The 25,919-nt window shown below is 40.3% G+C and overlaps 1 protein-coding gene across 2 annotated transcripts in view; it reads left to right on the top strand.

The window, feature by feature from the left end:
• sntg2 (syntrophin, gamma 2) overlaps positions 1 to 25,919 on the top strand; it is a 108,907-nt gene that overhangs the window by 65,398 nt on the left and 17,590 nt on the right. For both annotated transcript variants that reach the window (XM_080870681.1, XM_080870680.1), the window contains exons 10-14: positions 783 to 912; positions 2,641 to 2,679; positions 3,794 to 3,910; positions 11,447 to 11,518; positions 11,791 to 11,997. In XM_080870681.1, the coding sequence (XP_080726807.1) occupies positions 783 to 912; positions 2,641 to 2,679; positions 3,794 to 3,910; positions 11,447 to 11,518; positions 11,791 to 11,997 (565 nt within the window). The remainder of the gene's footprint in view (positions 1 to 782; positions 913 to 2,640; positions 2,680 to 3,793; positions 3,911 to 11,446; positions 11,519 to 11,790; positions 11,998 to 25,919) is intronic.

The raw sequence follows: 25,919 nt of genomic DNA, 5'->3' as shown, positions 1-25,919 counted from the left end.
GCAGTATGTTACATTTTCACATCTATTAGCTGGTTGGCCGTCATGCCGGGTGCTCTCTTCATCCTCTGGAGTATATTTGGGTTGGGTAGCTGGTAATCTGTCCAGTAGACCAATTCCACAGCGGTCATTTGACAGAAAACCTGAGCCCTAATAATAATAATAATTATGATTAGTATTATGACTATTATTACTGTCAACACTCTTATCTCGTAAGGGCTGCTGTGAATAAAGCACATAAATATGAATCTACAGCTAGCTTGACTGATTTCGCAGAAGCAATGGGAAAATGGCACAAAGTTACCACTCCTAGCTAAGAAATAGCTGGGAATAAAATTTCTAACAAAATGAGGAAAAAAGTATTTTAAAAAAGAAGTCCGTTTTAGCAAAGTTTACAATGAAAATGGGTGATGGTCCTGGTGTTTGAATTTTACCTATGGACAGAGCCAGATTGGTACTTTGTCCTCTGGGCAGCTTTCTCTTAGCGGACCTCTCACCTTTTCATATTGTAGCAGCTAGTAGCAGTTTCTTTAAACATGTCCATAAAAAGATAGCTGCTGCTTGCGTCACTCATTGGTTTTGAAGCTTTAACCTGAACATTACAGTCATCAACATTTTATTAAAGTTGGGCGTTTTTACATAGGAGCCATCAGATGATAACCCTCCACTACATGTAATAATGCATCTATTAAGGCTTACAGACTATAAATTCACAGTTTGACGACTCAAGCTTCACTTGTTCAGTATCAGCATTGATCCTCTCGTCTCTGTCTTTACTCTACCAGGTTCAACTGTTTTGAAGTTTTTGCCTTGGATGGAGCCAGCACCAATATTCTTCAATTTTGCACTGCAGCAGAAAGCACAGACTGGCTCCAAGCAATATCCACAAATATCAATGACTTGACGCAGGAGAATGTAAGTGCATTTCTAAACATTAGAGGCTTGGTTGGATCTTCCTCTGAGTGTGTACTAAAAATGAAGGTGAAAAGAGTGATTCGAATGCTCTCGTGTTTCCATAAAGTTTAAAATGAATGATTTACACATGCACATTAATAGTTTCACAACGGGAGGAAGGAAGGAATCACAAAACTTGACAAAATTCAGGTTGTGAATTATTTTCCACTTTTGATCTGCTCAGTAATAAAAGAACCCTTGAAACTGTTTTGCCCACAGTTGTTCCCCCCATCACACATTAAAGTAGTTTTAATAGACCCTTCCTGGCAAGCACTCATTGACTCACAGTGGCACCTCTCCCCCTCTACTGACAAAAAAAAAAAAAAAAAAAAAAAGATGCTCTTCGATACCTAATTAATGGCTGCTAAGTAGTCATTCGGCGCGTGCTCTGCTCGCTCTCATTTCCTCCTATTTCACTTTGATTATCACGCTGATGATGCGAATAGTTTTTGGTGAGGATGAAGACTTACTGTAAGCCCGTGCTCATCGATGGCACAGCTGCCTTTTTTAAAAAGTGTGATTAATTCATGCCTGCATTCACCTAATTACGGACGTGCAGCGTGATTGCTAAATGGCCAATCAGGATGTAATTGTGTTGCCACCTTGGGAGAGAGCGGAACTTTTGTTTTAATGACCTACAACCTTTAAATAGACTCTTTAACACTCTTGGGGTCCGTCGCAGACATGGTGGAAGACTATATGATGCTCTTTGATGTTCTTTTAGAGGAAATAGAGAAAAAAATATAAATATTTGGGCAGCAGCTTGCTGATATCTAATAATATGAAGATTTCAGGTGACGGTGAACTTTTCGAATGTAGCTCAGGTGGAACAAGCAAGTCGCGAGCCCCATGCTGATTGTGATATGCTGACACACCAGGTGTGCTTTCAGTGTGAAAATGCTTTGCTCTGGTTTGCAGCATTTTTCCTGCTGAGTGATAACCTCTGTGGCACATTTGGAAAATGCTTCTCTTTTTCTGGACCTATATTTTCTGAAGGTGGGCTTTAATTGACATGCACTGTCATCCAATGACTTTAAAATGGGTCTGCTATTTTGTGGATTGGTGGGGAGCCAACATGTCACTCCAGAGAGGCGTTTTTTCATTTTCCTTTATTTCACTGATTTCATTTATTGTGTCCATGAATTTATTAGATTCATTTGCAGGAAAGCATGTTTCCCAGGCAGTGCTGCCAACTTCAGATGTTTTTATTACCTCATTAATACTTTATAATACATTTATATTTGCTACTTAATTTACATTTGGTTTTTTTTGCTTTCCTGAGCAGTTTGTGTGGTGTGGTGGTGTTCACTGCCCCGCTAGAGAAAGCTACTGCCTTCATGTAGTTCCATGGGGCTACATGGACTTTAACAGTGTTTACGATGGCCATATGTGTCACAATAACATTTATATTAAAAGACTAAATGAGTCACTTAACCTGTGGTTTTAACAAACAAGCTGATTTGTTTATTTATAATAAGTTCTGTAGCATTTAAGTGGTTAGACCTTAGCTTCTCTTGACACGCAGAATGTAAATAGACATTTAAAACTGGTTAGAGTTTGTAAAAATGCACAAAAGCTTTTTAACGCTTTGATTCAAAGCTATTAAGGGTTCAGAATGTTTTTATGTAATCTGAAATGTAAATATGTTTTCTAACTGTATATCTGTTTAATTTCTGTTTCTTTTAATAGATAAAGATCATCAACAAGTACTGCTCTTCAGATGATCAAGTATGTCATTATTTGCCTAACTTGACACAAACACATCATTTTTGTATCTTTTTGAGAACAGGTGCTTAATTGCCAGAAGACCAACAGGCCAATTAAATTCCTTCTGACAGCACACCTTCAGACCACAAAAGAGGCGAAAATCAAACTGAAAATGCCGTCCAACTGCTTGGACGACACTATCAATGTGTATCCCTGCTCTATGAGCAGAAACCTGCCATGTGTGAAATGGCCTGTTGAAGTTAACTCAAATATTTTCCACTGACCATATTCTGGGTGTGAATATCTATTTTAGTCTCTAAAGCAGAGGTCTCAACTGCAGACTGCAATGTTTTAGAAACGGCACTTCTAGCCGTTACATTCATCTCACTTAACACTCGTCCAAAGCTCCTTTTGAACGGCCATAACAGCGTTTCTAGTTATTGTCGTGGCCTTTTTTTTTTTTTTTTATTGTTGTCAAGTTTTCAATTTAGTTACTACTGGTGAGCACATTCCTAGGAGTATACCAATGTATCCCATGTTGGCAGTAACTTTATACACATGTCTATTTAAGTTTTTTGTGAGAAATGTTATAAATGTGTTTAAAATGGCATCGTCTGCATACGACTGCAGCTCTGTGCAAAATCATCAGGGCAATATGAAAATTCAATTCAATTTGTCAGGGGAAAAAAAAAGTAGAACTTGCTCACTCAAAACTTTACTGCAGGATGCTTTAGATAGAACGTATTGCCAGCAAACAGTCAAGGCCCGAACTTAGAAATCACTGGACGTTGTTAACCACAGGATACGGGAGTGTAGCTGATAAGCAGTGCTTGGGATTTTCTCTGCTTTCCTCTGCTTAGATGAGACTTCCAAGTCAATCTGGAGTAGATAAAAGGAAATTGTTGCAGTGCAGCTGAGACTGCAGAACTGTATTGAAAAGTATCGTTTTAAATGGATGTTTTCTGAGCTGCGTCATTGGGTCCCCCCATTCACTTACTTTGTCAGTGCACTGTAGACCATTCTTTTCCATTTTCTTAGTAAGAACATATTTTTCATTGTGTGTGTCTTTTTGTGTATTATCCATTTATTTATTTCAAATCAAATAATGAAAATGTATCCTTCTGAATCTCTGCAGATTGTTCACATGGGCTGGGCATGCGAATGCCCCGAGGGTAGCGCTCCCGGTCGATCTTCAACATTTAAGTTCCTGGCACTCCGAGGACCATATTTTTATATCTTCAAAAGTCCGCCGGTAATTTGTTTTTTCAATTTTCCTATTCAATATGGAGAGGAAATTGGTACATTTCTGTGGTGGGTCAGAAACCTGACTAGAGTTGGGCAGGTTTATAAATCATTTCTTCTAAAGTGAATCATAAATAAAATACATTTCTACAGCTGGCTTTTAGAAAGGAGGGGTTGTGGTATGGTGCATATGTTTGGTGTGGTACTGGATACATGTAATTAGCAAAGGCAACAGATTAAAAAATAAGAGCTCTCGGTCCTCATGTTCTCAGTAGATGAAAAGCCTGAAGTTTTGAAACATAAGAAAACAATTTGCCCACATTTTGTGTTTAATATTGTTGTGAGACCTCTGTGTCATCGTGTAATGTTGATACTTACAGAATCTTTTTTTTTTTTTTTTTACAATAAACATGTAATATCAGAATAACAGAAATGACAGTTGGCCATTATATTGTTTATAGTGCAATTCCTCTAGTAGTTTATATCGGAGGTACAGAATGGAGCATACGAGCTTTTATTCTGTCCTTCTCTGTACCAGAAGTTCTGTTCACTCGTTGGTATAAAAACCACTGGACACTAAAGTGTCTTTTGTCCTCCTTATATAATTTAGAAAGTGTTTCTGGTTAATCACAGTTATTCAGTGGTTTTTCTCCCGAGGTAGTGTGTGCACATTAATTGTGAGTTAAGTTTTCTTGGCCTTCCTGCTGGACTGTGTCTTTGTTACCCTTTACACAACTGTACACAGGAGAAGCTAATGTTCTCTTTGATGGTTCGTTAGTGTAGCAAACTTTGGTGTGCATGTATTTGCTCTGTTTAAATTCAGATTGTCAGAGACTTTTGATCTCTTCTTAGCTGCAGTTTGAGAACAGAATCCAAGCGTTTCCTGACCATTTTATGAGGAGGCACGAAATAATAATAATGACTATTGACGACAGTGGCTGTAGGTGAACAAATACAGTGCAGCATTTCTTCATAAATATTTTCATTTCAAATTGCTCATTATTGTGAAAGAGAAAAAATACTGTAAGAGGGGGGAAAAATTTTTGTAAAAAGCTTGTTTTAAGTCATAAAGAAAATTCTCTTGCTTGAACAAGTTACAGCAAATTAAAGTTTTTCCAGGCTTGAAGTGTGCCAGGCAGGCACCTGTAAGTGCAAACGTCCCGAAAGGAACTCCAGATATTGCAAGCCTTAGGTCTGCTCACATCTACTTATTACAAATACTGGATAACATTTCAAACCCAGCAGACCAAAATAATATGAAGGGTCTTACAAGAGGGCGACCCCCATCACCAAGATCTGCAAAAGCAGATCTCGTATCTAATCTTGTGAAGCCATCTTACACTTCCTGAGAAAACAGCATGCGTGTTACCCAAAAGTGCAAACCCCCCCCCAAAAAACATCTCATGCATGTTGAGTGCTGCTCTTTTATGATTGGTGAGGACCATTCCACATGTAAAATGCAGTGGTGAGTGAGAAAACAGTTATGATAAAAGCAGGTGGAGCAGCTTCAAGCTGAATAGCAAAGCAAATATAGAAAAATAATTATATTCAAGAGCAGATAAAACTGTAGATTCCTCAAATATCTTACATCTCGTAAAAGTGTGTTCTCAAAAACCAGTTTTAGACCGTTTTTCCTTGGTGGGTGTTCCACATTAATATTTAAAAATGAGTATAGCATTCAGCTGGGCTCCTAATAATATATATTAACAGTTTAAATGTTACAGCCATGAAGAAATTTGGATATGAATGGTGGGCTGAAGATTCTCTGGTGACTTTATTAATAGAATGCACCAGGTTTTATTTTAGTTTGGAGTTTAGTTTAATTAGAGATGTGTGAAATGTATCAAAAGCAGGCTGTAGATTTGCAAAGAAGATGTTAAGGAAAGAGGTAGTCACATATAAAAGTAGCACCATCTGTGTTAACTTTAGTTTTTGGTGCCAGAGATAAATTTTATGGTGAATAAAAAAGGTCCAAGACTGGATTCCCTGCTGAACACCTGTGCAAACTACAAGGACATCTGGGCTGAAGTCTTTGGAGTACAAATTAAACAGTAGAGTGTCTAGTAGAGTGTCACGATACTGAATTAAATGCTTTTGAGAAATCCACAGAATAAAACAAAGAACCTTTAAGATGGTTATTAGTCTTTATATACGCTTACCTACTGCAATTAACTTAAAAATGAGCTATAAGAAGAGCAGTTAGCCCAGCACAGAGGCAAAACAGGGAGAGGTCCAGTTTAAACTGAAAACTTTACGACATATCTTATATCCGCTTATCAATCCAAAAAAAAAGAAGAAGAAAACATTAGAACATATAGAATTAAAGATTTTATTGTTTTAAAATATCTTCGAATAAAATTAAATGATAATTGAAAGAATGGAAATCAGATTTAGCTTTTCTAATAAGTACAAGACAGTTTTTTCTTAGTAGCTGAAACTTTGCAGATAGAAGATTGTTAGATATTCAAAATCAGTCTGTTCTGCAATGAGAGCATTGTGGAGGAGAACCAAGGATTATACACAGATATATTCTGAAAATTTTAAGGCGGCATGATTAAGTACATATTAAAATTTGTGACGTGATGAAAGGTAGGTCATGATTGGAAACGTTTTCAATTTAATTGAGGTCAGAGTGCTGCTGTTCCTTAAAAAAATAAATCTTTTCATTAAGATATTTAAAATTCAGTTTATTTATAAAATGTAGCAGGTTGTTAGTCTGAAGGTCAAACATTTTTCTGTCACATGTAGTTGGGCACTGGTAGCTGATGTATCCAGAATAAATTGCACCAGTGGGTTATTTAAGTGGGTTATTTGTTCAAATATGATCTATCATGGTTGATCTAAAAGGAATGCATTTATTTGGACATGTAAGGCTACAAATCAATTATTATATAATAATCTCTTGTAATGTTGTTGTAATGTAGCAGAACGTTTAGAGAGCAAATCTAAATTCAAGTCACACTCAATAACTTCCTCAGAACTAACATGTAATGGCAATACTTCGGCAGTCTCTGACAGGGCTGAACTGCTTGCAGCAGGGAGATGATGAACTCCAGTAACAGTAAAATGTGCACTACCTCCAGGGGAGTCAATAACAATATATTCAGTAGTCTGGTAGCGAAGCAACATTAACAAGGCAAGCCTCTGTGTAGAGCCTTTGACACAGTCATACTGCATCTTGTTGTTTTCCTGTCAATGCCAAAGACATGTAGTAATCCAAATTTATGTCCACATGATTGACCTGATTAGGCAAGTTTCAGTAAGGACAAAAATTCTCTTATGTCAACAAAATGCAATTTTTGGAATTGTAAGGGGCTTCTTATGTTTAGATGTAATATAGCTCACTGAACTGTACTGAGAGGTCATTTCAGTGGAGATGTGTTCTCTCTCTCAGGAGGCTGTGTATTGATCATTGAAAGATTATTTAATTTAACTATAGATAAGGTGGGTCAGAAGCTAGAGCGGATCAGGGTAGATGAGGATTCCTCCATTCTGCATGTCAAAGTATCCTTGAGTAAGGTCCTGGATCTATCAGAGTCGTGACTGGGTGAATGAGGCTTGTAGTAAAAAGTACTGTTAAACTAGGAAAAGTGCTAAACAAGTACCAGTCCACTCATCTGGATTAATAACTACCTAACAGCATTTCACTTCAGTAATTTTGCAGGAACACTCATATCAGTTGCCTTTCTTCTGATATGCAGCCTTCTTCAGTGGCCAGCTGTATGGACAGTATGAGTCCTGCTAGCTTCCTTTTATTCCCCTTTTCCCGCCAACTGGTACTCAGCTGTATGAGACACTTTTCATATTTACAGCTAAATCAACAAGTAGGTCTGAGAGACCATTACTTGACCATGAGATGAGAAGCTTCTTCCTCCCACACGCTGAAGACATGCATGTAAGGTTATTTGGTGACTCTAAATTGGCTACATATGTGAGGTTGATGGAGTGAAATGTATAGAATAAAAGTGCTATATGAATGTATGCTTAAAGTTCTCTGAGGGGTCAGTAAGATGACAAAAGCATTGTATATATGTGGATATTACATAGCTCAACAGCCAGTATTGCTGCCTCTCTGTACTCATTAGCACACTGACAGCATTTCCATGTACTGAATATCTTAAAGAGCTCTGCTAACCTTGCCCTTGCTACTTGACATCCCACTGTCCATTTGCATATGTGCAAGAAATTAAGCATTTCATCATCTATGCAGATGCTTTCTGCAACTCACGTAGGCACACTGTTGCATTCCTTTTGACTTCCATCCTCTGCTCGAGTCTCCAGACTGGCTCTGTTTCTGTGTCAGGTTACACGGCTGTCTGAACAGTGCATTTTTACAATTCCCTCTGCACACTGATGCTTTGTGTTAACATTAGTGATGGTCACCCCAGCTGTTTGTTGAAATGGCAGGAACAAGAGCCTGGCCTTGTTTAAACTACACTTGCTGATACCATCAAACGGGCCCTTTGTTGCAACCTGTGCATCATTGTGCTTGAGACATCACTACAGGAAAAAGAATCATAACCATCAGAGATTTTTAGTAACACTGGGTGAGAGGCCTCTGGTCTGGTATACTCAACCACATACATAAGCTACAACATTAAAACTTAATCTGGCACAACCCCCCCATTCCCAAGAAAACAGATTTAACCTGGTAGGGCATGGACAAAGGACCTATGGGGGTGTCCTGTGAAGTTCTAGGATATTGGTTTGCGGGTTCTGCAGCTGGGTCGTACTCTTAGCGTGGGGGATTTTGCTTGGTCTTTAGAAGATTTGATGTCCATTAAATGGCAGAACCTAAAGTTTACCAGGAGAAGGTTATAATGTAATGAGATCATTAGCATTATTAACTTCACCTGTCAGTGCTGATAATATTTTGGCCAGTATAATTTTTAAACTGTTCTTTAAAGTGCTGCAGGAAAGTCTTTTACAAAGAGTATGCCAGAGGCTAAAAAAAAAATTGTGACACAGAAATGGTGTTTTTGAAGGTGAGCTTAGGAAGAAAAAACCCCAAACCTTTTTGTAGCTTTTCGTAGTTTTTAAATAAAGAGAAAAAGCTACAGGCTGGGAGCAGGCGAGAACTGCAGTACACTACACACAACGCAGATCAGTTACAAAAATGAAAAGGGTTTTTTTGGTTAAGATATAGGCCAGTCATAGGACCAACAAATCATGTTTACAGGATGAGAGCAAAAGAAGTGAGCAGCTGTACTTTTAATGAACAATACTAATGGATGTATTGTGAAGTCACTGAAGTTATGGTTCCTTGAGCTAAAGACATTATGCAGCTGGTGGGCTGTGAAATGCCAGACGTGTCCTCTAGCTTGTGTTGAAAAATGGTAGTAGCCAATATCCCAGAGGCCGAGAGGCCTTGAATATTCAGCAGTATGTTTTTATTAGTATCAATTATCATGTGTCAAAAAGAAGTCAACAGTAACAGCTCAGCAGAGTAAGAGAAAATTTACTTTAGTACTTCAACAATGTTAGCTGTTGGAAACCAAAAAAAGGCCTTATTTTTATTATTTTAAATCCAAAATTTTCCGCATATGGGATAAAACATGGCCGAATGAATATACCCAAACCAACAGTGTGTGATTTTGCACCACGACTGTCATTTCACCACCACGTCCATGACATGACGCCTGGCGCGAACAGTAAGGAGTCTTTAGGGATGTTTACGGCTGTCGCTACGTGTTATTCAGTCATTTAGATTTTTCATGCAAAGCTGATTTTGTATGGGATGTTTTGTTGTTTTGTTATTTATAGGACCAGTACAACACAACCTATCGTAAAGAAGACAAAGAGGCAGTAGACATTGTTCATTGTGATTAAATAAGTGGAAATACACTGAGGAACGATTTTAGAACAGTTTCACAACTAATTTTGTTTACCTGGGACATAATGGATCTTTCTTTGATCTTATTAGATGCTATCACACTGGAAAATTATTTTAAATACCTAAACAAAATCAATCAACAAATTAAGGATTTTCTTTATGCACAAGCAAACTGAATGTTGCAGAAGATGCAGCAGACATTTTCATGAATTCAGTAGTTTAGTTTATTAAGATCCCCGTTAGCTCCTGCAATAGCAGTACCTACTCTTCCTGGAGTGTGACGAAATTTAATAAAAAAAAAAAAAATTTCATACAAAAAAGACGTACTACATTAAAAGAAAAAAAAAAGGCTCAAAAACAAGAGAACACCACAATTAAAACCAATAGCTCCACATTAAATATCTGTAAGAATCACAACTCACTTTTGCTTTTTAAATGATCAACTGACCAACATGCTCATCACACAGATGTCTGAAACCTAACAAAAAATAACCAATTCTACTGACTATTCCCGTGTAATTGTAATTTTATATATATATATATATATATATATATATATATATATATATATATATATATATATATATATATATATATATATATATATATATATAGTTTCAATTTTTTGCAAAAAGTTGTGTTAATTCCTAAGATCAAGAATAGTCCTCAGAGTAGTCATTTGAGGATGACTATTCTATCCAGTCTGTACTTTGGAGTCAGACGTATAAATATGTTTAAAATTTAAATGATAAAAGCTCCTTCTAGGATAATGCTGATTGTTTGTTGTTGTGAAACTAAACCAAACCAAACTAAACAAGGAGCTAAACTTAAGTTGCATAAGATTATTTACTCAATTGTACAGTAACTCCTAACATAACTCTTGCATGTGTGTCTCTGATTTCTAGGAGTTGGTCAGTTAGCTTGATGCTAACACCTAATGAAAGTACAAATCTAAGACTAGTCATGAAATTTAGTTAATAATGTTAAATATTAAATCATCAAAAATACTTACTTCAGGTAATTCTAAAGCTAATGTTGAAATAGCATAAAGAAAAAAAAGGATGGATTTTTGCTTACCAAAGAGGATTATAAACATCAACTACACTACAGATATTTAATATTATTAGCATACGTGTAACCTTTTCAGATGACTGATCATCAGGCTTATAGTGTCCACTTGGCAAAAAAAATCAAATGACCGCACTTTGTGCATAACATTGTATCTCAGTTTAAGCACACCCCAAATAAAGCTCCCAGCCTTGCGTTGGACATGCAGTAAGCCTGTATGTCTACTAAATTCAGCCGTCACTTTCATTTTTAATTTTTCTTTCTGTGGCCATAAAAAAATATTCTCAGTTGGATTTTTTACAAATCCCAATTTAAATCTGAGGGATTATTTAAAGTTGTTATTTGTGAAACAAAACCTGAAAGTCCTAGTTTTTAAAGGCTCTGGTTTATTTTGCTGTAGTCTTTGAAATCTACGCGTTACTTTCATGATTTAAATGTTCTCCCCGTGCCGAGTGCAGCAGGATCAATCCATTTTGCTCCCTGACACTGGCAGTCATCCAGGGCTTCACAGAAAGCAACAAAGTGACCTGCCTAACTTTCATTTGCATTTATTATGTGGATGAGGAAGTGCTGCTAACAAGTGCAAAAAAGCTTGTTTGTATACGCTTCCTCTTCATCTCATCCTCCTTGATGTTTATTTCTCAGATCAGTGCTGCTGACTGGGGACAAGCTGAAACAACATATAACCTCTATGAGGTTCTTTTCAAGGTTCACAAGGTAAGTTATGAGAAGGATGCTGTGATGTGCATCAGGGCTGTTCAAATTTTGATCACCTCTTTGCTCTCTTTAAAGATGTTTTCCTCTTTGAGCATGTCGTATAGTGATTCAGGGAGCTGTCTAACCAAGGCATGTACACAGAGAAGGTTCATCTGTTTAATCTGCGAATATAGAGAAATACTAGTGATTCCTTCTACTTACATCAGCTGTAGAAAGTGAAATAACAGCGTACCTTTCCCCCAGTATGTAGTAATTACAAGCTTGCATTACAGCTGTGGATGGCAGAGGACTGCTGGCTCCAGGCAAGGCTCTACTTGGGACTGGAGCATTCTCCTGAGCAGGACACGGAGTCTCTGTGCTTCAGTATTCTGGTCGGCCACGGCCAGAGCCACACCTTCAGGGTAGAGCTGGCCACTGACCTGGCTATCTGGGAGAAGTCCTTCCAAAGGGCGGTCTTCTTGGAAGTGCAGCGAATACAAGTGAGTACTTTCATATAAAATGATCTCGGACCCTTTTTGGGTATTTTCTGTTTGAATATTAGTTCGAATGGAGTGCCTCTAAAATAAAGCACCTTTTTCTCAACTCAAAGGAGGAACGCGAAGTATTGAATGTTTGTGGAAATTAAGACCACAGCACAACTCTGTGTTTCCGTTGGGCTTTAGAGCCAGAAGGAAGATAAATAGCATCAATAATCTTGGATGATGACTAAAATGTACTCTTCCAAATGCAAACATGACAGTCTGAAAATGGAGCTTTATAATCCTTTAATACCAGTATTATTGCATAGGAACATTACAGCACAATTGCATTTGTGTGTAATATTCCTGTACAATCGTGCACTGGTCCATTTAACATAACAGAACAGCACAAAAATGTTAACATAAAATTTGAAAGCCATTTAAATCCTTCTGTAACACCTATATGATATAGCTATGGTTATTGTCATTGCACCTTTTGTTTTGAGGAAGTGACTTGCATTCATCATTTACTTCCTGTATTTATTAAAACTGTGTATATTATATTTGATACATGAGTTTTTGAACACCTCTTAAAGAAGAAGAAAAATCTGTGTTGATTGGTTAGATGGAGACAATGAGCTGGAAAGGATGTGCAGCAGGTTAGGATGATTAAAGACAGAGATAGAAATGGATGGAGTTAAGTTAGTGGAGTGCAGAGAATTAGTAAGGTGGAAGCGAGGGTAGCTGTGTAAAGGAATGAAGTGTGGAAAGCCGTGTTTATCCAGGTGGCATACCTGTGATGGTATGAAGATGTCTTGAAGAGAGGATGTGGTGTTTTTTAAACTCGAGTGTTTAACACAATCTTGGACAAAAACTGGTTCACCCGAAAGACAAAACGCCAAAACACAGACTTAACAATGTGGTGTATGCTGTACAGTGCAGCGAGGAATGCTCAGACCTCTACATTGGAGAGACCAAACAGCCACTTCACAAGCGCATGGCACAACACAGAAGAGCCACCTCCACAGGACAAGACTCAGCTGTCCATCTGCATCTTAAGGATAAAGGACACTCTTTCGAGGATGCCAATGTTCACATTTTGGACAGAGAGGACAGATGGTTTGAAAGAGGAGTGAAAGAAGCCATCTATGTCCACTGTGAGCGACCATCTTTGAACAGAGGCGGGGGTTTACGACACCAACTCTCTGCCATCTATAATCCAGTTTTGAGATCCCTTCCCAGACGCCTTAACGCCCACTCACATCCTGGGCCATCTGACCTCAGGAATTCGCATGATAAGGTGGGGCCAGGTTTCACAATGAACACACCCGAAACTCTGGCTGATGGGGACCCACACCCAGTTTCACACCTTGGCTCAGGCGATTAGAGGATCATCAGGGGGTCCTTTTGTCCCTCTGTGGGGGGTTACTCCCACTAGGTTATATCTGGGACTCTCCACCATTTGACCTTAGAACTGAAGAAACTTCTCGGATGAGAGGTGAAACGTCTTCAAGCAACTTAAAGAAGTCCAGACGCTTTTCTTTGCAAGCTCCTTTGACAATCTTGGAGATTGAGAAACTGCCAGAAGAGTAGAAGAATGAGACCAATTTTCAAGAACAGGGTTGATGTGCAGAGCTGTAGTAACTAGAAAGAGATGAGGCTGATTAGCCATGAAGAGTTGTTGAAGCTAGGTTAAGTGACACTCGGTGACATGCGTTAGGGCTTCATGCTGAGAATGAACACTACAGCTGTGATGTTTGCTTGATGTTTGATGATGGAGAAGAATAGAGACGATCAGACAGAGTTTCACTGTGCCTTTGTAGATCTAGAGAAAAGCTCTCTGAACCCCTTTTGTTTGCAGTGGTGATGGACAGGTTAACAGATGAGACGAGACAGCGGTCTCTGTGGACTTTTACAGATGACACTCATGAAATCTGTAGTGAGAGTAGGAATAGAATACATGTGTGTGAATGAGAGGTAGGCAGGTGGAAAGGTGAACATGCAAAGTTGGATGAATTTAAATACCTGTATTCAACCAGCTGAAACTATAGACAGTGCACAGGAGAGGTCAAGAAGAGAGTGCAGGCTGGGTGGAGCAGTTGGAGACAAGTCTCTGGGATGATTTGTGACAGAAGCCTAGCAGTGAGTCTAACAGCAGAAGGAGGAGGCCGAGTTGAAGATGTTAGGATTTTCATTGGATGTGACCAGAATGGACTGGATTAGAAATGAGTACATCAGAGGGACAGGTCAGGCCGAGCAGTTTAGAGGCTGAGATGGTTTGGACATATGCAGAGGAGGGATAGAGGATATACTGGACAAAGGATGCCAAAGATGGGCCTGCCAGGTACACCACAGAAGATTCATGGCTGTAATGAAGGAGGACACGGTAGAGGGTTGGTGTGACACAGGAGGGATAGGGGTGAGATGGAGGCAGATGATCCACTGTGGCAACCTCTAAAGGGAGCAGGCAGAAGAGAACATTTGGAAGACGTCTAAATCAGTAAAACAATCAGTACTTTTCTGTGATATAAAAATCTAACACATTATCTCCCCACTGGTGAATTACAGGCAATTACAGGCGTGTCTTTTCTTTTGACTAAGGAAACCTTTGTTAATTCCAGTTTTGTTATTAATAACCATTACTTGAAATCTGTCAAAAATGTCATATTTGTAAGTTTTGGGTTTTTTTTAGTTTCTGTTTAAATATACAAAGACATTTACAAACAGTTATTTTAATAATAGAATTTCACCAACATGATTTGGTGTGTCGGGTTTGACGCGGTGAGCAGTTAAGAGTTTTCGTGGCACAGATAGTGCAAATAAAATTAGAGATTGGATTTGCGTCTGAGGGAATCATTATTCAGTCGTATGGCTACACCAGGCTTAACATGCCACAACATTTTTGAATTCTCTGGTTACAGCTCAGAAAAATGCCAGAGGCCTTACCTGCTTCAGATGAATTTGTCTGGCTTGCAAATGGGGCTTAACTGGTCCCCTGACAGTTCCATCCAGCCCATTCCTCCTCTCAGTTTGACAAACATGCACTGAGTTTCGTATCTTTCCCTTGATTTAGGGTATCAAATAGACCGAAATCCCTCATGGAGGCTGGTTGTCATCAAAGTCTGAAAAAGTTGGTCTTTTAGTTTGTGTCCAACGAGCTACATGATCGTTACACATCGCAGGGCTTGGTGAACAAATGACAGCTGGGACAAAAAGCTTTAAAGGTTTTTGAACTGTGATTTCTTCTGATAATAATAAATAAATGTTTCCTTAATTCTTGCTAGGAGCAACGCTTGAATTTATTTTCTGACACGAGCAGTTTCTCTCGTATTTCAGGCCTGCTTATATTAATCACAGTGGTGTCTGCCTATGCAGCTACCCTTGGAAACTATTGTGATGATTGTCAAACCAGCGAATCACTTGTCTAGTTGACAGATGTGTAAAACACTTCTTAATTATAATAACAGATCAGTTCATTTTTTTGGCAACTTACAAGTGTATGGATGTAGAGCTCATTGTAATTTGCTGTCTAGGCCAGCTGCCAATAGTTTGACTGCAACTTAAAATTAATAATTAAAATACATTCAGTTTAAATGTTTCATCCTTAACATACATAACAAAATGTTACAGCATACAGCAGGAAAACTCAAACCTTACTGTTTCAGACAAAGTGATATCACACAAAAGGGGAAAAAAAAGGCTCAACCAGAAATACTTTGGGTGTAGGACCTGACAATGAGTCACACGAATTCTTTGTAGTGCATTTGAGCTGGCGCTATATAATGCTGCATCTTGGACACCTCCCAATGTTCAGACAAACCTCCCAGTGAAAGACACTTTATTTTCAGTCTTTTTTTGTTTTCGTAGATTTTATTGGCCTGCATGTTAATTTAACACTGATGTTTAGGAGTTTAAAGCCATCGCCAGGCCACAGAAGCTCTGTGTTTTTGTGCTCGTTCTGTAGTGAAATACTTCAGGGGCAACTTTTGATTTTTCAAACACCTGCTGGTGTTTTGTCGTTCTCTTTGTGGTCGGCTCTGCTTCATCAGAGGGCAGATGTTTGGAGGTTATTTCTTTGATGCTGGCTAACTAATGCCAACTGTGAGCCGCACTTCATATTTAAAGTGGATTCACTGAATACTAAACCCAGATCCAGAGAAAGCTGCAGCTACCTCAGGTGAGGGCTGAGCGCATTTGGTATTTGGGCTGATTTAGCAGGGAAATAATGTGTTTGTGTTGCCCTGAATGCATTTCCATGTGCCTACCAAAAATATATATATATACACTGCGTGTGTGGCAATGATGGAGAGAGGGAGCTCTTTGATATTAAAATTGTGCCGCTTTCATTATCTGACTGGATATAACCCAACCCAAACAAACTCTAGGCCCAACTGCTTTTTAATAAATCTTCTTACCGTACCCCTAAAATACTACTTCCATAATCAACACTGTGTGTTAAGTTACCTCAATATTTTCAGAGAAATGCATATTTCACCATGTGTTACAAAAAAAAAGGGGGAAATTGGATAAAATCAGGGCAAAAGAAGAATCTGCAAACCTGAAAAAAGAAACTACCTGCTGTAGATGAATAGTATCTAAAAGTCATGTTTTTAAGAAATAGAAAAAAATAGAGATACAGCTGACCCTTCATTTACTGTTAAATTATGTTGCTGTCATGAAGCCATTCCTATGAAAGGTATGCCAAACACAACAAGTGGACTGAAAAAACAGCCGTGAGGAATCCTGATTTGGAATTTTTGGTTCAAAATTGTCTTTCACAGTGAATTTCCAAAGGTTTCATTTCTCAGCTTAATACCAACACAGTGAAATCACGCCTGGGTAAAATAAAAACAGAGTGGAAAGTCATGGATTGTCTCTCCCAGAGTCCAGACCTCAACATTACTGAAGCAGTGTGGGATCATTTTGAAGCAGAATGGAACAAAAGGCAGCCAGCATGTAACCAAAGAGAAGCTTTGAATGTCCTTTGAGAAGCCTAGAGAACTGTTCCTGAAGACTACTTCAAGATATGAACAATAAAGGTTTCGGGCTGTATTCTTCAACACAGTGTAAGGTATTGACTTTGAAAGGTTAGAACTGTACAAACTTTTTTCTCTCATTCTGTATTTCCACGCATCTTTCTACACCTATTTCACATTTTCCAAGCAAAATACAAAGAAATGAGGGGCGGTTCATGACTTTTGCACTTTGCACTTTTTTGTCAAGCTTGTTCCAAAAGTGAGTCAGTCCCCATTGTTAAAATGCCCTTTGAATAGTCACGATCTTTAACAATAAAAAGCATTAAACAGCTTCACAAAAAGGAGTGTCCCCAAAATGACGATCAGTTGAAGTATTGACATAAATTAGCAGATTAAATATTAAATAAATGTAGCTAACTAGTTATTACAATGCAGCTTCAAAAGAATCCTAATTTGCACGAGGGTGCAATTTAATGTTTGCTTCAGACTTTTGTACCTGAGATCAAAACACAACACAGAAAAGCAGAGATGGGCTTTTAGCTTTTATGTGACACCGTTTATATGCACATATATTGTCTTTGTTTTTTGTTTTTTTTTGAAAAAAAAAAAGCCTTTTAATGTTGGCTCCTTTTTCACATGAACAAAAGTAAGTTAATCAATGAAGGTCAAATGAATAAAAAGCAATTAAGCCTAATATTTGTTTCTTGTGATAAATGTGCTGAAGCCTAAAAACTCATTGATAAACCTGAAGTCTCAGTTCAGTATTGTTAGCGTGTTTCTCTTTTCCCTCAGTCTTTTCAGAAGCTAATGTGCTCAGTCGGGTTTTATCCGTTGATGGCCAGTTCAAGAACCTTCAGTTTTTATTTCTATTAAAAGCTTTGTGTTTAGGATTGTTGTTATGTAGGGAGAACAAGGGCCAGCCAATGAGACAGAGTTATTAACAGCCAGGGTAAACTAGAAGTGAATAGAGCCTGTTGCTGTCATTATGTGCTATGAATCAACACTGGGAAACAAACTAATCCATGTACCCGAGCAGCCGTAAGGGGCCATGATGGGACGTGATTTGCTAAACATTTCATGTTTCACACGTCTGCTTCTAAAGCAGAAAAGTGAAGCCAACCCAGTTCTTCATCAGTGTTACACTGATGTCAGTGACTCGGTCCCCACTGACCCCCATGTTAAAGCGCCCAAACTCATAAGACAGACAAACATGAATATTTTAACAGGATGAGCAAGTTATCAGTTTAGTTTTGTTTTTCCTATGAAGTAACTAAAGTTATGGTGTTATATGATTACCTGGCACTGAATCTACCAAGGAAGATCACTTTTTTAAAAATAAATAAAAATACTGAAATTAAGGTTCAACGTCCGATCCACAGGCCAGTCGGTGACACCCCATTGCCTGTCTTGGTTTCACACCTGTTTTAATCATGGCCACTTCTCGTCTTTCTCCTCACTTTGACTTTCTACCGCTACATTTTGGTAAATGCCAATCCAGCCTATGGATTCCTCCTTGCTGATAAGAGATTTGCATCTTGCAGCCTCGTCTCTGGGAGTCTGCTGCCCGTTCTTTTGTCTTGATCTTGTGATATTTTCACACCTGTGCTTTCTAGACTGAGAGTGACGTCCTTGACTGTCGTTTTGAAGTTCTTCTTCACAGCTCCAGGGATTTTTCTGTCATCAGCTGAAGTTGTTCGCTATGGGCAACCTGTCCTGTGTTTATTTCAAAGTCTAGCACTGGGTACCTTTTCCTTCAGATCTTCCCACACTGCTGTTCTTTATATATTGTTATGATTCTGTCTTTTTTGCTTTCAGACGAGCTGTGTTTCTGTCAGTCAGGTTTCTGGTCGTGTTGTATGCCTTTGGCTTTAGCTGCAAGAAACTCATCTGCTTGTTGTTTTTAACGAACTTTCCCTATTTTGTGAAATAGTAAAATGCATGGAAATCAAAAGTTGATAGTTTCTCCTTTACTGTCATTTTTGTTTTGATTTTAAAATCAAAACAATAACAGAGTATGAAATGCTTTTCACCTTTTGAGGGCACTTTAGTTTTGAAGTTAGATTTTTTTTTTTCTGATCAACACCCTGGTGTTAGTCAACCACATTATGTGTTAAAAAAAAGTAAAAAAAAAAAAAAAATCAGCACTGCTCATTTCTGCCAATTTAATGCTTCAGCAGTGAGAAGTTATTTAAAAGTGATGAAGTTCAGTGTGATTTTCACTTAGTCTTATTAAGAAACTAATTGCTTCTAAAACAGAACGACTAGCCAGCACTCCGTTTTCCATAAATGTTATTGTTACTTTCAGCGCATTTATCACAAGGAACCAAATTCAAATTCAAATTTTATTTGTCACGTACACAGTCATACACAGTACGATATGTAGTGAAATGCTTGGACAACTGCTCGTGACCTAAAGAAAACAAAAAAGGAAAGGCTATGAATAAGATAGGAAATAAATATGAAAAATTAAAAAGGGTAAATTTAACTAGGAAGGAATAAAATATAAATTAAGGTTAAAAATGAAATAACTGTACAACACAAATTAGAATGAAGGGTAAATTTAACTGGGAAGAATAAGAAAATATATAAATTAAAGTTGAAAATAAAATAACTGTACAACAAAATACACAATACACAATATAGAACTATATAAGAATGTATGAAGAAATCTAAATATAAATAAATATATACACAATAACAGCAGCTGTACAAGTATTAACCGGAAATGAAGAATATAGTGACCAGTGTTGTGCAAAAACAATGTCCAGAAAGTCCAGTGTGTGTGTAAGAACTATATGTGTGGGTCAGTACTGTGTGGTGGTGTGATTGAGAGACCGTATCGCCTGCGGGAAGAAGCTCCTCCTCAGTCTCTCTGTGTTGGTCTTCAGGGAGCGGAATCGCTTTCCTGACCTCAACAGAGAGAACAGTCTGTTGTTGGGATGGCTGAGGTCCTTCACGATCTTCCTGGCCTTGGTCCAGCACCGCCTGCTGTAGATTGAGTGCAGGTCAGGGAGCTCGGAGCGGATGGTGCGCTCAGCTGACCGCACAACCCTCTGTAGAGCTCGTCTGTCCTGCATGGTGCTGTTCCAGAACCAGGTTAAGGTGTTTCCCGCCAGGATGCTCTCTATGGTGCACGAGTAAAAGTTCCTGAGCACCTTGGAGGGCAGTTGGAAGTCTCTCAAGCGTCTGAGGTGGTAGAGATGCTGTCGGGCCTTTTTCACCACGGTGTTGATGTGACAGGACCATGACAGGTCCTGCGTGATGTGAACTCCGAGGTATTTGAAGCTGTCCACTCTCTCCACTGGGCACTCGTTGATGACGGGGGTCTGGTAGTTCCTCTCCTGCTTAGTGCTGAAGTCCACTATCAGCTCCTTTGTCTTACTGACGTTTAGAAGGAGGTTGTTCCTCTGGCACCAGTTCTCCAGATTCCTAATCTCCTTCACGTAGGCCGTCTCGTTGTTATCAGAGATCAGGCCCACCACGACGGTGTCGTCAGCAAACTTGATGATGGTGGTGGAGCTGGTAGTGGCCACACAGTCATATGTGTACAAAGAGTACAGCAGGGGGCTCAGAACACACCCCTGGGGGGCTCCAGTGCTGAGAGTGGTGGAGGCTGAGACATGTCCGCCCATCCTTACTGCCTGTGGTCTGCCAGTTAGGAAGTTGGAGATCCACTGACACATAGATGAGCTGAGTCCCAGATGCTCCAGCTTGGTGGTGAGTGTGGAGGGAATTATGGTATTAAATGCAGAGCTGTAGTCTATGAAGAGCATTTTAACATAATTCCCCCTTCTAGTGTCCAAGTGAGTGAGTGATGTGTGGAGGAGATGAGAGATGGCATCGTCTGTGGAACGATTTGGACGGTAAGCGAACTGTAGTGGGTCCAGTGTGTCTGGTAGTGAAGAAATGATGAAGTCTCTGACCAGGCGTTCAAAGCACTTCATCACTACTGAGGTGAGGGCTACAGGGCGATAGTCATTGAGAGAAGCAGGGTGGGGTTTCTTCGGGACAGGAACAATGATGGACTCTTTGAAGCATGTGGGGATCACCGACTGAGATAAAGAGATGTTGAATATCTCAGTGAACACAGGAGCTAGCTGGTATGCGCAGTCTCTTAGGATACGACCTGGGATGCCGTCTGGTCCTGCTGCTTTCCTGGTGTTTACTCTCTTGAAGGCTCTCCTTACTTCATGCTCGGAGATGACGAGCACGTTTCCGGTGCTGGCAGTATCTTCCTGTCTGCAGCCGTTAGCGCCGCTAGCACTAGCATTGTTGGAGTCCTTAGCTGCAGCCTCGAAGCGAGCATAGAAAGTGTTCAGCTCGTCTGCCAAAGTCACGGCCGCGTTCGTCATACCGGTTGTTGGTGTTTTATAGTCCGTTATTGTCCTTAGTCCCCGCCACAGGCTCCTAGAGTCACTCTGTTGGAGTTGTGACTCTAGTTTCCTCCCGTAGCGCTGCTTCGCCTCTTTCACCGCCCTCCGCACGTTATATGACGCGGCTTTGTACGGGTCCATGTCCCCCGTCATGAGTCCCGTGTTGTAGGCAGCGGTGTGGGATCTCAGAGCGTCGCGGATGGTTTTATCCACCCACGGCTTCTGGTTGGGAAACGTTGTGATAGTCTTTGTCTCCACGGTATCATCCGCTAGTTTCCCGATGAATCCCACAACCGCTTCCGTAAACACGTTGACGTCATCGTCGGAGCTGTTTCTGAACATGCCCCAGTCTGCGTCATCGAGTGCGTCCTGTAACGCGGCCACCGATTGATCCGTCCAGTGCGCGACCTTCCTCTGAACCGGAACTTCCTGTTTCAGCCTTTGTTTGTATTTTGGCATGAGGAAGATGGCGGCGTGATCAGATTTGCCAAACGGGGGGCAGGATTGTGCCTTGTAGCCGTCCTTGACCGTAGTGTAGCAGTGGTCCAGTGTCCTTTCACCTCTGGTGGGGCAGGTGATGTGTTGATAAAAGTTCGGCGCTGCGCGTTTGAGGTTGGCGCTATTAAAGTCCCCCGTCACAATAAGCGCAGCGTCCCGGGGCCCGTTCTTCGTACGTCGCTTACTACATCCAAGATCAAATCATCGCGCTAACCGTGAGCTCGCTAATCCGGTTCCCCGAACACACCTGCTGTTGACGATTAGTACAGCTGGACGCAGTAATGTGACATCACTGGGTGTCGTAAAAGGGGCCACGCATCGATAGTAGAAACATTGATCGGCAACCCTCTGATTGGTCGGCGAAAATGTCGACGGAGCGCGCTCGGCTCGGTATTTTTCGGCAGCAGAGCAAGAACTCTTGAGTGAGGGATTTCAGGAGTTTCAGAGTTTAATCAGAACGCAAGGGAACACTGCAAAGGCTGCAAAAGCAAGGAGCGAGGGCTGGCAGGAAGTTGCTGACAAATTAAACTCGTAAGTAATTTAATAATAACAATAATAATGGAGTGGATTGATATAGCGCTTTTCAAGGCACCCAAAGCGCTTTACAATGCCACTATTCAGTCACTCTCACATTCACACACTGGTGGAGGCAGCTACAGTTGTAGCCACAGCTGCCCTGGGGCAGACTGACAGAAGCCAGGCTGCCATATCGCGCCATCGGCCCCTCTGGCCAACACCAGTAGGCGGTAGGGTAGATTTATTATATTACACTATAATATCCAATATTATATTACATTATATTATAATATGTTATATTTTATCCTCTTTCACATTAGAGCCACGACAGGACCCACTAGAACATGGGAACAAGTAAAAGTGAAATATAAGAATATCCTACAGAATGGTAATATTTATCACTTATATTGCTTTTAGTCTCTTGGAAAGAGACCCTGGAATAATCTGTTTGTTTATAACAGCAACCAAGAAAAGGGCAGAGGAAAAAAAGACAGGTGGTGGTCCTGCACCCCCTCGTCAACAAGTTGGTTAAGTGAATAATACCCTCACGGGAAAATCGATATCTCTCTATGAGCACACTGTCGCGCTGAGCTAAAGGATCCTGTCTATCCCGCAATATACGCTGAATTCTGAGGACTCTCCTTATCAATCTTGCACCTTCCGCAATGGGTGGCTCGCGTATACGGACAGGACATGGCTGCGACAGGCTTCCCAAATCCACCTTCGCTTTTATAGCCGTGGTCTCTCATCTTGATTACACGAAGTAATTTACAATTGCTACTCTGAAATATGAATTAAATCTGTAATAATCACATACATGTAATAGAATGTTAATAGTACATTTCCCTTTTTTAGGAAATGACCTGTGTGAAATCAATAAATGGATCAGGTGCTGCATTGTCTTTAGTTACATTGATGTTATTTATTTATGGTGAAACAGTGGTGGAATATCGCTGTTGCTTTCGTATGATGACGCGGACATACCTGCGTGGCCGCGATCTAATCCTGTTTACATAAAGTAAACCTGCTCCCGAGCAGGTTTACGCTTACGGCTCTGTTGCTATGACAGCAAGTCCCGGATGAGCTTCGGGGAACCGACTGATCCAGGATCACGCGAAATCGTCAACAATCTAATCCGGCTAACCTACTTAGCGAGGTACGAAGAACGGGCCCCCGGTGTTGTGTCTGGTGCTGTGTGAGTGCCTCATGCAGCTCGCATAAGGCGGTGACCGTGTCCGCTTGTGGTGGAATATAAACGGCACTTACAATGACCGATGTAAATTTCCGAGGTAGATAAAAAGGACGACACATGATGGACAGTAGTTCCAGATTTGGTGTGCAGGAGCGTGTGAGAGGAACAACGTTCGCACTGTTGCACCAGTTGTTGTTCACCATTAAACACACGCCGCCTCCCCTTGACTTCCCCGAGTCCCGTGTCCTGTCCATGCGGTGAACCGAGAAGAACTCGGCCGGCTGGATGGCGTGGTCCGGCACCGCTGGGTTCAGCCATGTCTCGGTGAAGCAGAGGAGATTGCAGTCCCGAATGTCTCTCTGGAACTTTATCCTGGCCCTGAGGTCGTCAAGCTTGTTCTCCAGTGACTGGACGTTGGCGAGCAGGATGCTAGGCAGAGGTGTGCGGTGTGCACGAGCTCTCAGCCTGTTCCTGACGCCGGCTCGCTTCCCTCTAGGCCGCCGCCGCTTCCCTTTGTTCTCCCTCGAGATCTCACTCGGCCAGCTCGGATCCGGAGTTAAAAACTTCGAATTGTGAGTACATTGTATACCAATAGAAACAAGAGTGTCACTGTCATACCTAATGTACCCAATGGTGATGATTTTGCCGATTTAGAAACGCTGAAAACTAACTTAAAAAACAAAGACAAAGAAAAAGTGGTCGGAGCAGTCGTGACGGCAGCCGACCTCACCGGCGCCATCTTAAAAAACAAAAACCTAAAGAATTAGTCTTCACATCAATGAGCCATTAAATTGCCTCTTAAGCAAAAATGTTTAAAGTGGAAAGCTCTTGTGGAGAGTGCTTTGTTAAGAAATCTGTGGTTGTAGCTGTTTCATGTCCATCAAGAGGTCTAAACATAAATACTCCACAGACAGCTTAAGAAGCCAGGAGTCACCCAGGACGCTCTTCCCCTGTTTTCTCAGTTATGTTAACTTTCATAATTTAGTTTAATTGGCTTCTAATTTTTTATCCAGTCAGCACGTGCGAGACCACATAGATCCCAAAAACATTTGACGCAGCACTTTGCCTTTCAATTTATTATGCCAGCATCTTATTTGTGTCCGCTCTCTCTAGTTTGTTTCACTGTAGGATCTTTACATTACAATATAAAGCACTTTGATGCAACTGTCCTTGTGATTTGATGCTATATAAATCAAATTCAGCTAAATTCAATTGCTGCATAGCTTTGTGTAATGTCCTATGTAGACTTTCTAATAGTTGTAAGTCAGATGGCTCAAATGTGGCATGCTAACAAAATGGGAACAGAGGACTTTGTAACTTTACAATATTACTTTTGAGAACAGGGCACCTTATTGGCACCAGTTCTCTGGTAAGTGTGGATTGAGCTGCACGCTGTTGGTCTGTGAGCAGATTTCCCACTAAAGGATGTCTGATATTTTAGTCAGAAACAGACTCCATGAGAAGCACGCTGGAGGTCATTCTGAATGACTTTGGCAGAGCTCGTCTTCACAGAAATGAGCCGATATGGGTCCTGCTGCTGGGTTGGTGCCCTACTATAGCTCTATCTAGCTTTTTCTGTGTAATGGGGCATTTCCTCCACATGCTTTAGACTGTGCTGGGAGACACAGCAGACACCCCTTACAACAGCATGTATGCATTTGCCATCCAGGAGGAGTGGGGCTACCTGTGCAACCTGAATGGGCAGGAGATACCATCTCATGCTACTAGTAGTGACAAGGACGCCAGCAAAGACAGAGGAAAATCAGTCAGGAGGGATAAGCAGAGAGCAATGGTCTGTGGACACAACCTTTCTGAAGGTTGTCTGGTTGTTGCCTCTCCAGTGCACACTGTCACTTTCTTTTGCAGCAAAGCCGGTGTAAAAGGAAGTGACAGCAATAGCTCATACTTGCATTATACTCAACCGTATGTCGAATAATTGCACGGTGCCAAATTTTGGGTTGCATAAAAATTCACCGTTTGTAATGAACAAATTGTCTGACACTAAATTTTCTGGCGAATAACAGATGCTTTGGGTGTAAATATTAACAAATGAATGTGTGAGGGATATAAGGATATTCCTCTGGGATTTATAGCGGCTGGAATTGTTTGGCCATTGGCGTCTTTGTGTTGGAGTATTTTAATTGTGTGAACTGTGGCAGGATTCAGTGTGATATCTGGCAGCAGAGCTGCGAGAAATTTCCATCTTTTGACACATAATTCATTTTAAAGTTTGAATTATTTAGCCAGTACCTATTCTCTTTCTTTTCTGTTCTCTGCTTTGATGTTCGAGCTGAAAATGAAAACGTGGCTTTTCCTTTTTTCCTGCATATTTGCGTAATTTTCTTTGTGTAAATGTCCGCTCCTTAAAAGTCAACAGCTGTCAGCTTC

This window comes from Rhamphochromis sp. 'chilingali' (genome assembly GCF_963969265.1).
Source record: "Rhamphochromis sp. 'chilingali' genome assembly, chromosome: 21".
NCBI classification, from domain to species: Eukaryota; Metazoa; Chordata; class Actinopteri; order Cichliformes; family Cichlidae; genus Rhamphochromis; species Rhamphochromis sp. 'chilingali'.
Note: the sequence above shows the minus strand (reverse complement) of the source record. Positions and strands in the feature narration are given on the sequence as shown.